At 34.4% G+C, this 11,018-nt stretch overlaps 3 protein-coding genes across 3 annotated transcripts in view; all 3 read right to left on the reverse strand.

The window, feature by feature from the left end:
- Nucleotides 1–344: 344 nt before the first annotated feature.
- On the reverse strand, nt 345–2,249 carry LOC108744971. The gene is made up of 3 exons (XM_025981753.1): nt 2,070–2,249; nt 1,212–1,530; nt 345–563 (listed from the first exon to the last, which is right to left on the reverse strand). The coding sequence occupies exons 1-3, from the start codon at nt 2,196–2,198 to the stop codon at nt 418–420; spliced, it is 594 nt and encodes a 197-aa protein (XP_025837538.1). The 5' UTR covers nt 2,199–2,249; the 3' UTR covers nt 345–417.
- Nucleotides 2,250–3,815: 1,566 nt separating this feature from the next.
- Nucleotides 3,816–5,561, reverse strand: LOC112906822. Its single transcript, XM_025981805.1, has 3 exons — nt 5,418–5,561; nt 4,345–4,663; nt 3,816–3,895 (listed from the first exon to the last, which is right to left on the reverse strand). Exons 1-3 carry the CDS (start codon nt 5,541–5,543, stop codon nt 3,816–3,818), a joined length of 525 nt encoding a protein of 174 aa, XP_025837590.1. The 5' UTR covers nt 5,544–5,561.
- Nucleotides 5,562–8,469: 2,908 nt separating this feature from the next.
- The window catches only part of LOC112906803, a 14,035-nt gene continuing 11,486 nt past the window's right edge, over nt 8,470–11,018 (reverse strand). The window contains exon 3 of the mRNA XM_025981751.1: nt 8,470–8,677. Coding sequence (XP_025837536.1) covers nt 8,532–8,677 — 146 coding nt within the window. The 3' untranslated portion in view covers nt 8,470–8,531. The remainder of the gene's footprint in view (nt 8,678–11,018) is intronic.

Consider the following 11,018-nt stretch of genomic DNA (forward strand, 5'->3'; position numbering starts at 1 on the left):
TCCTTCGGCGTTAACCCCTTCAAATAAAAGTATTTGATGACAGCACGATTTTCCTGCTTTTCCATTTTTACGAAAACCACAGAGGCGTCTTGTTCAGCGTGCTGTCAAACCTACACTAGCAAGGAGATCGGGCTGAAACTATAGCTACAAGCTATCCAAGGATGGTACTATAGAATGTCACCTCAAGGTAGGCCTAGTGGCGTCATCTCTTGGTTAGGCCGGAAACTTATCAATCCACCCTCGTATTACGAGCTCACACTATATTTTTTCTGTAAATTTCAGACCTTATGTAGGTGCTATGTCTTATTCATCTACAAAAGGAAAAAATTGATTCAAAAAACTTATTCACATGCTAATAAATTTAATGTTGATTAATTTCATACAAATTTCAAAAATATCATATAAATTTTACAAATTCTATGGGTATGGTAAGCAGCGTTCTGGGTCCTGTACGGCATATGTCGGTGCTAAATCGGAGAGACCGCTATCACTAAGGATTTGCTGTACTTGAGCTGCTACTTCTGATGAATAAACCGTTGTCCTGCTCCTGGCCCATATTAATTCTAGAAAGACAATTGTATAGTAACCAACTCGAGGACAAGGAATCAAAATTTAATCATCATAGTGAATCGGCCTCCAATGGATATTTGAATCATCTTTTCAGGGTAAATGAGTATACTGATTCTGCAACTTTCAGATCTCTATCTACTTTCGTTTTTGAATAAACCGAAGACAAATAAAATAAAAAAATATAAAACGACTTAACTGATTTAAATGAAAATATTTATAATAATCAATAGAAACCGATGACGATTCAGGTATCCGTCACGGGCCGATTCCTTACGGCCCTTATCATATAATTTTTGAAATTCTATGCGGTAAATGCTAAATTTAGTAGATTTCAATATGTTCGACAAGGTCCGTATCTAAACGGATCTTGTTGAACATATTGGAATCCAGTAAATGTCTCATTGTACAACAGATGGCGTTTATTGCACCGTTTGTAGAATTTCATAAAACGCTATGTCAAGGCAGCAGATAAAGTTGATCTGTATTCTGTCGAAGCTGTCGACAACGCGCTGATGAGATCTAACAAAATCTAGCAGTTTCGACAGATTACTAACTACCACGAACTTCTCTGTCCCATTGAATTTTTCTTCAGAAACGTGCCCTTCTGTCAGTTTTAAATAAAAAATTTACTACTGTCTTACCCATTTTGCTTGTACTATTTATATCGAGGCATCTGTAGTCCAGGACGAACGAATCATAATCGACTCCAAGAATTGGATATATCAATGGGTCGGGAACGTTGGGGTATCTTAGACTTATAATCCCGTTACGTGTACCACTATCGGGTGTCCACGTAACCACACCATCAGACCTACCATTCCATGTACCATCAGTTAAATTCTTTCGTCTCCAAAAGAAATCGACGGTTATGTTTGATGTTATGGTGAAATTCACAAATTGGCAATCGGCCGGGGTGTTGTATGTGAAAACGGTGTACCATCTTCTGCCAGTCTCTCCGTACTGTCGACAGAAATTGCAATTAATTAAATAAAGGTGTATGCTTGGAGCGCGGCGTAGTACGGGTGCGAAACATGGACAGTGAGTCTTCGAAATGTGGTGTTGTAGGCGAATGATGAGGATAACGTGGGTAGAAATAATAGGAGAACAGAGGACTCTTTGGAAGTTAATAAGAAATAGGCGAGATAGGTTGGTGGGACACATTCTCGGGCATGAAGGTCTAGTCAGAGACATATTAGAGGCTATAACAGGAGTTAGGAGGGGTAGAGGTAGACCTGGGTTGAAGGTTCACAAATAGTTAAGGATGTAGGTTGTTCTTGTTCTAGGGAAATGCGAAGTTTAGTTCAGGATAGGAAAGAGTGGAGGTACGTGTCCATCCAGTCTTAGGACTGACGTCCCTATGATGATGATGATGATGATGGTACATTTGAAATAGAGCAGATGACTATAGAATATTAATCTTTTGCATTCTCCGACAATTCTACGTGAAAGCCAATATCAATTTAGGCCGCTAGTAAAAGCTAGTAAATAGAAAAACTTACCCTCGCAAAATCGAAATTGTCTACGGCCTTAACGTTTGTTCTGTCTGAACACTGCCCTGACGACGTGTATTGTGAATAACAATACGTTATCAATGCAAAAAATGCAATGAAGAAAAATTGTTTAATCATTTTTACGAAGTACTTTTGGTTTCTTCTTTACAAAGAGTAATGGCTCAATGTTTTTTTGTGATCCTTATTTATACGTATACTCGTACGAAGAAAAGTGATTCAAATTAATTTACCTAATCCTTTCTCGGGAAATATCTCTTATCTAGATGCTCGAAACAAAAGAAAACAAAATTTCTCTTAGCGATACTTTTTTATTATTGACAGCAGTATTGTTCGTGCGTTTTTTAATCAGACGTTGGAAGTATTTAAGTGCTTGCACGTGGAATAACTCAGAGATATTGTTGTTTTTAAGTTCATTCAGGGTCGAGTAATTTTTATAATTAACTGGCTTATCCCCGCGGCTTCGCTCGCAGAGATTAATATCACCTTTTAACTCCCTATTCATCCTTACAACGTTTTAATTTTATGTAATGTCGCCATCTTAGATTTCAAATGCAAACGTAGCAACAACATTTCATCCTTGAGGGTTGATTTTACAAAGTGCCAAAACACGTATTTGCTTAATTTGAACAATGAGCAACCTTCGAGTAAATCCGAGTACAAACCAAGCTTCTAGTAAAAAAAAAACTTTTGGATGTTTCATTCCCACCAGCCAGTAATGCTGATGGGCGGGCAGTCCCTCCGGACTATGCCGGAAGGTAGGGCGGAAGGCCCTCTTCAGCCTGCTTTAAGGAATCGTGCTGGGAATGGGTGGGTGGTGGTTCGGGTGAGAATGTTGAGACGGACGAAATGAAGACAGAAGAGAGTGAAAGATTATCTGTGGAATATTACTGCCTCAGCATTTGCCTAAGTGATCCAAAGAAGCCACAGAAAAACTTGGACCACGGCAGACGGACCCGAAATCGAACCGGCGTCCTCCCGAATGCTAACCAATGGTCTAGACCAGGGATGGCGAACCTTTATGTATCGACGTGCCATTTTTATAAAGAAAAGTTTAATCAGGTCAAAGACGTGCCATCAAATAATTTTGTCTCTGTGATTATTGGGAAAATAATAATAATATCAACTNATATAGAATATGTGAAAAGTAGAGGGGGAGGGGGTCTTGGCATATACTACGGAAAATCACCGAGGGGGAGATGGGGGTAAAAAAATTGGTAAAAAATAGGTCACGTAATTTGGGTACGATTCTCAACGAATAAATCTCTTACTAAGTAATACTTTTATAAATCTAAGTGTAATGAAAAAATCGATGAAAAAAAAGCTTATTCACATGCTAAGAAACTTTAATATCGATTAATTTCGTACAAATTTCACAAATTTTGATTTTATTTTTATGATGAACAGCGATCTGGGTCCTGTACGGCGTATGTCGGTACTAAATCGGATAGACCGTTGTCACTAAGAATTTGGGTAACTGTAGCCGCTTGTTCTGATGTGTAGTTAGTAGTCCTGCTTCTCGCCCATATCAATTCTAGAAAAACAAATCTATCTTAACCACCTAAGAAATACAGCATCCTAAAGAATAACGACCGAGTTTTACAAAGAATGTGAGAAGTCGACGTGATGTCGATATTTATTAGGATTTTATCGGACTGTGTCAATAAAAAGACGGAACATCGTCAAATTTATCATGTGTGAAATGTTCAATGATGCTGCGGCTGTGCTGATTCGGGTCTAAAGATCGTCGTCGATTGGAGTTGCTTCAAATTCAACATCGGAGATGGAAGCTTCTCTGAAGATGCTTGCCGATCGTTCTGGCGAAACGTTGGAAAGCGACTATCTTTACACCCGAACCAGGACAAAATCATTTCATCAACTGATGATGTTAGTTCTTGTCCATAAAATCATTCAATTTTTAACCATAAATAAAAACTTAAGCATAAGAAAATGAAAGCTAAGCTAAATATTAAAGCGATATTTACAATTTATCCCACTAGCCCGTTGCTTTGTAAGCAAAAATAATAAAAATTACAGTTTGGACCCGAATTTGTAAAAATGAAATAAATTTACAATGTATTTTAGTTGATATTACAAATTAAATTGTAATAATTAAGATACCTGAAATAAGTTTTAAAAAACATGTCAAAATTGTGATTATTACAAGTTACCTAATAAATTCTACTATTTCATTTACAATCGGAAATTATAATTCCTGCGTTGTCATAAAAACTTAAGTGTCTCCGTGTAAAAAATACTCTCTTACCCATTCTGCTTGTGCTATTTAAATTGATGCATCTGTATTCAAGGCTGTACCCGTCATAATCAATTCCAACAATTGGATATACTAACGGGTCGGCAACGTTGGGATAGACCAGACTTATAATCGCATTACGTGTACCATTGTCGGGTGTCCACCAAACCACGCCATCAGACCTACCGCCCCATGTTCCAGAAGTTAAATTTTTTCGTACCCAATAGAAGTCCATGCTTACGTTTGACGTTATGGTAAAATTGACAAATTGACAATCGGCCGGGGTGTTGTATGTGAACACAGTGTACCATTTCCTGCCGCTTTCTCCATACTATTTGGGAAAAATTGCAATTAATTGAATAAATGTTTTTTTCATCTATAAATTTATATCCTATTAGGGTTTATTTGCGGCTTCGCTCGCGTTGGTGTTTCAAAGAAGATCATCGACGAACACATAAAACTATTTTTCTATCTCTTCGGATTTTTTTTTTTTTTCGGGATACAAGATACCCTGTACTTGTACACACCCTGAACGGGTGCGAAACATGGAAAGTGGAAAATAAAAGGTAAAATGATGAGGATACCGTGGATAGAGAAGGTTAGAAATGAAGAGGTACTAGAAAGAATAGGAGAACAGAGGACTCTATAGAAGTCAATAAGAAATAGGCGAGATAGATTGGTGGGACATCTTCTCAGGCATGAAGGTCTAGTCAGAGACATATTAGAGGCAGAAACAGGAGTTAGGAGGGGTAGAGGTAGACTTAGATTACGGTAGGAAAGAGTGGAAGTGCGTGTCCAATCAGTCTTAGGACTGACGACCTTATGATAATGATGAAAACTTACCCTATGTTTTTTTGTACCTCTGACAATGTGTATAAAAATGGTTTCCAAAGCTTTTAGGGTCCAATAGTGAACATATAGGAAATTACTTAAATTTTTCGATGCAGTAAACTTTAATTACCCAGTTTTTCTGGTTCAGTTTCATTATTGAGTTCCCACCAAAAACGTTCTGAGTCAATTTTGACTATTTTTAAATTGCTTATGTAAACTCTCAAGTAAATGCTAAACGAATAATATCAACTTACCCTTTCAACATCAAAATTGTCTACTGCTTTTAATTGTGTTCTGTCTTCGCACTGGCCCGACGACGTGTATTGTGAATAACAATACGTTATCAATGCAAGAAAAACAATCGCGAAAAGTTTGAACATTTTTACTACTTTGTTGCTTGTTGCTTGCAAAGGACAATGATAGTATATTTTTTCTGGACGTATTTATATGTATGAAGAAGAATTTCCCAACAAATCAAAACGGGTCTCATATCGCGTATCGAAAAAAAAAAAATTGTTTTGATCGAAAATGTGCCGTTATTTGTTGTCATCCCTCAAACAATGATAAAAAAAAATCACATAGTAACGGTTTATTATCTAGTATTGAGAGTTTTATTTTTTTCGCTTTTCCCTATAGTAAATCAAGATTTAAAAATATTTTGAAGTGTTTGTGCGTAAAATCATGGTCATTGATGGCACGCAGCGTGCGTTTTTGAGCTTATCTTAAACAAACAAAGCGTGCGACATTTGAATGTAAAATTTTTACAATTTATTGAAACGTTGCCTATTTTATTCACCCCTTTAACCGCGGGGCTTGGGACTGCAGAATCGCCTCCCACTAAACGCGGCACAGCCCTCACCAGAGATGTGATTTATTCGAAATACTTGCATTCAAAATGCAAATACAAAATAAAAAACACCTATTCGTATCTTGCATTTAAATACTTTTTTGAGAAAAGCATTTTGTATTTTATTTAAAATACTTTTGCAAACGCATTTTCTATTTGTAAAATGCAAAATTCGTTTTTGCCGTTATGTTTTGCTAGTATCACCGATCAGACATTAGATAAAATGATGAATGAAAGTTGCTCACATTGGCTAATGAAGGTATTAGAAGCTTTAAAAGGGTACAAAGAGACATTCCATGTATGCCTTTTAATTACTTAATTGAACAGAGCCCAAAAGATTCTAAACTCATTGGAAATGGATAATCTAAAATATTGGATCGATATTGTTTTCCGGGTTTAATGTCATGGTCCATGGAATTTTGAAGTTCCAAACTGATATCAACCCCTGCCAAATCACCACTTGTCTTACCTTTAGCAAAGAACTACGAAATTCTATGAATTACGACAAAACAGCCCCCAAAACAAAATCGAATTGATATACGCCAGCTGTGTAAAACTGAAAACTACAAGATATTGTGGTGTGCTAATAAATGCCTATAATCCAAAATTCTTAGAAAACGATTCGAAAAACTTCACTTATTAGATGAACCCAAAGTTAAAGAAACTATGGATTCTATTTCTTTCTCTTATTACAATGTGTAAAAGATCGGAAATAAAATGGGGTTGTAAATATTTTGATATAAATTCATAGATGTTGATTTTACATCAATAAAAGTTTTTACAATTCTATTTTGGCTCTGATTTTCACGGTAAACAAACTATTTTGTCATCAGTGTCTTTTTTCCAATTTAAACGGGTGACAAAGATGAATAAGGAAGCATATAGAAAAATTATTTGTTGCAGAACTGAAGAAACTATAACATAAAGATAGAAAAACTATATCTCAATCACTTCAGACGGAAAAATATGAATCATAATTAATTTTCCCAGCTGGTGATATAGTAAAAACACCACTATTAACTGTTAACGTGTTAAATTAAAAAGTTAACAAATTGAAATAATAGCACTCTTGAAATGTAGCCTGTACAACGAGAAAGATCAAACGGAAATGGCAATTGAACGTAATCTCTGAATATAATATTTTTATCATCCCTCAATTGAACCCTTTACAGACGGATAATTGTTTTTCAAACTTTTGGCATCAAAGAAATGGAGGTTGCAAGATAGTCGTCTCAAAGAACTTTATATACAGGGTTTGAGAATTTAATTCTAGAACGTTCGAGAACGTTCCCGAATGATAACTAATTTTTCCTGAAGGAAGCGATAAAAATGAAGAAAAATTAAAAAAAAAATCAAAGTAACTACCAACTCGAAAACTGTGGGACATTTGCTAACATAAAATTCAATTTTCTAGATGTCCTTGAGTTCCTCAACAATCGGTTCGAGAGGGAAACCCCTTACAGAAACAATAGGTCTAATTAATTAATCTTATCGTGAAACTAATTCTAAATCCTTTTTAAATTAGAGCCGTTATTACTTATCTGTCAGTCAAGGTTAAGTGTAGTTTTCTTGCAATAAGTGTTTACTATAATAAAAATCAGGATACTTAAGTGTTTCTGCGTGGAAAATCTCATGTTTAGGTACTCATCATAGTATTTAATTTTGTCGACTTTTTAATCGTGTGGTACATGTAAGTCGTTCAAAGTGACAGATTTGATAAAGCTTTTAGTTCTTCAATTTTTGATTACTGTCTATTTTTATTCTTAGTAGAACAAAAAAAAATTTAGTAGGGTCTACATTCAGGAAAGCTATTTAACAGTTTTTGAAGAAAATGAACTTTTTTTTTACATTTTGCGAAATGCCTCTTCCCCATTGCTTTTTCTGCCGTAGGTATACTTTTAGAAATCGTTGATTAAAGAAATACAAAAATATACTCCAAATTTCATCAAGATCGATTTTTATTTAACTTTTTGAGTAACAATTGTAAAATGTGCCAATTTTTGTAAAAAAATTAAACCTTTGAAAACATGCCAGAAAATTAAAAAAAAAAAACCATCTCGTGGAATTTTTAAAAAATATTCATTTCCACTGATTTGCAACTATTTTTTTAATTGTGAATACAATTTAAAAAAGAAGTGTTGTAAAATAGTTAAAAGAGACCAAAAGTTATGTTCGTTTTAAAGTTTGTAATTTCTGTTATTAACAGTTACTTCTTTTATACTCAAAGTCAATTCTACGTTGACTATACGAGGGTGGATTGATAAGTTTCCGGCCTGACCAAGAAAAACAAGGTTTTTAAAAAAATTTTTTTTTTATTTCTCAACATAATCTCCTCCAAGGCTGATACATTTCTCATAGCGGTGTTCCAGTCTATTAATGCCATCTCTATAGACTGATTCGTCAAGCTCCTCAAAATAACCATTTACANGTTCTCGAACCTTCTAGAAAAGAGGAAAAAATTGATTCAAATAATTTTATTCACATGCCAACAAATTCATTACAGATTAAATTTAAACAAATTTTAAGGGTATGGTAAGCATTGCTTTGGGTCCTGTACAGCATACGTCGGTGCTAGATCAGAGAGACCGTTGTCACTAAGGATTTGCTTTACTTTAGCTGCTTGTTGTGACGTGTAAACCGTTGTCCTGCTCCTGGCCCATATTAATTCTAGAAAGACAATTGTATAATAACCGACTCGATAGAGAAGTGATCAAGGAATTAAAAATTAATCATGCTATTTTTTGGCCATAAAATCAAACAATTTTTGAAATTCTGCTGAAGCTGTTTGCGACGCGTTTATGAGATCCAACAATCGTAATCGCCATCCACATCTGTCCCTTTCTACAGAACATTTACCTTCATGAACTTTTTCGATTCGATTTAGGTAACGTGCCTAATACTAGTCCAGTCAAATGAGGGAAATGACTGAAGAGTACCTCATAATGGAGAAAATGACTGAAACAAGAGTCACTTTATCGGAAATTTCTTGAGGAACACGAATATGTAAATGAAAATTATTTACCCTGCATAGCTGGGGAGAAAATCCGCAAAAACTATTGCAAATTCGATTATCTCGCGAAATACGAAATATATGGAAAAACAGTATCAATAAAGGTATTTATCACTATATAATATGAAACAAAGTCGCTTCCCGCTGTCTTTAAATCTACGTCACGGATTTTGATGCGGTTTTTTTTAGTGGATAGAGTGATTCAAGAGAAAGGTTTATATCTATAATACATGCATAATATAGTAGAGAAACGCTGATAATTTTAGAGGTTTCTAATGTAATGTCGTAAATAAACACATTTTTTGCGCTTACATTGCAAACGCTGGCTGAACCCTACGAGACAGATCAAAATAATGTACTACAATATTGTGCATCTTAAAAGGGTCTACAAAAAAGTCCGGGATGGTATATATATATCTCTTAGGGATAACCCACAATAACCATTTTTTATCCTTCACATTTTATGAGAAATAATGACTTATTTACTAAACGATTTTAAGTAACACGGCATTAATTCTTATCCAATTAAGTACCTTAAATACATTGTGCATTAATATAGATCAATATGGCCCTTTACAGCATGCAATTTAAATGAATATTTTCGGGCTCACTTATCTGGTATATGTCTATCTCTTAGGGATAACCCACAATAACCATTTTTTCTCCTTTACTTTTTATGAGAAATAATGACTTATTTACGAAGCGATTGTAGGNAACCCTTTACAGACGGATAATTGTTTTTCAAACTTTTGGCATCAAAGAAATGGAGGTTGCAAGATAGTCGTCTCAAAGAACTTTATATACAGGGTTTGAGAATTTAATTCTAGAACGTTCGAGAACGTTCCCGAATGATAACTAATTTTTCCTGAAGGAAGCGATAAAAATGAAGAAAAATTAAAAAAAAAATCAAAGTAACTACCAACTCGAAAACTGTGGGACATTTGCTAACATAAAATTCAATTTTCTAGATGTCCTTGAGTTCCTCAACAATCGGTTCGAGAGGGAAACCCCTTACAGAAACAATAGGTCTAATTAATTAATCTTATCGTGAAACTAATTCTAAATCCTTTTTAAATTAGAGCCGTTATTACTTATCTGTCAGTCAAGGTTAAGTGTAGTTTTCTTGCAATAAGTGTTTACTATAATAAAAATCAGGATACTTAAGTGTTTCTGCGTGGAAAATCTCATGTTTAGGTACTCATCATAGTATTTAATTTTGTCGACTTTTTAATCGTGTGGTACATGTAAGTCGTTCAAAGTGACAGATTTGATAAAGCTTTTAGTTCTTCAATTTTTGATTACTGTCTATTTTTATTCTTAGTAGAACAAAAAAAAATTTAGTAGGGTCTACATTCAGGAAAGCTATTTAACAGTTTTTGAAGAAAATGAACTTTTTTTTTACATTTTGCGAAATGCCTCTTCCCCATTGCTTTTTCTGCCGTAGGTATACTTTTAGAAATCGTTGATTAAAGAAATACAAAAATATACTCCAAATTTCATCAAGATCGATTTTTATTTAACTTTTTGAGTAACAATTGTAAAATGTGCCAATTTTTGTAAAAAAATTAAACCTTTGAAAACATGCCAGAAAATTAAAAAAAAAAAACCATCTCGTGGAATTTTTAAAAAATATTCATTTCCACTGATTTGCAACTATTTTTTTAATTGTGAATACAATTTAAAAAAGAAGTGTTGTAAAATAGTTAAAAGAGACCAAAAGTTATGTTCGTTTTAAAGTTTGTAATTTCTGTTATTAACAGTTACTTCTTTTATACTCAAAGTCAATTCTACGTTGACTATACGAGGGTGGATTGATAAGTTTCCGGCCTGACCAAGAAAAACAAGGTTTTTAAAAAAATTTTTTTTTTATTTCTCAACATAATCTCCTCCAAGGCTGATACATTTCTCATAGCGGTGTTCCAGTCTATTAATGCCATCTCTATAGACTGATTCGTCAAGCTCCTCAAAATAACCATTTACAGCTTCGATTACTTCTTC

The sequence above is a fragment of the Agrilus planipennis genome, unplaced genomic scaffold, assembly GCF_000699045.2.
Source record: "Agrilus planipennis isolate EAB-ADULT unplaced genomic scaffold, Apla_2.0 scaffold42, whole genome shotgun sequence".
NCBI classification, from domain to species: domain Eukaryota; kingdom Metazoa; phylum Arthropoda; class Insecta; order Coleoptera; family Buprestidae; genus Agrilus; species Agrilus planipennis.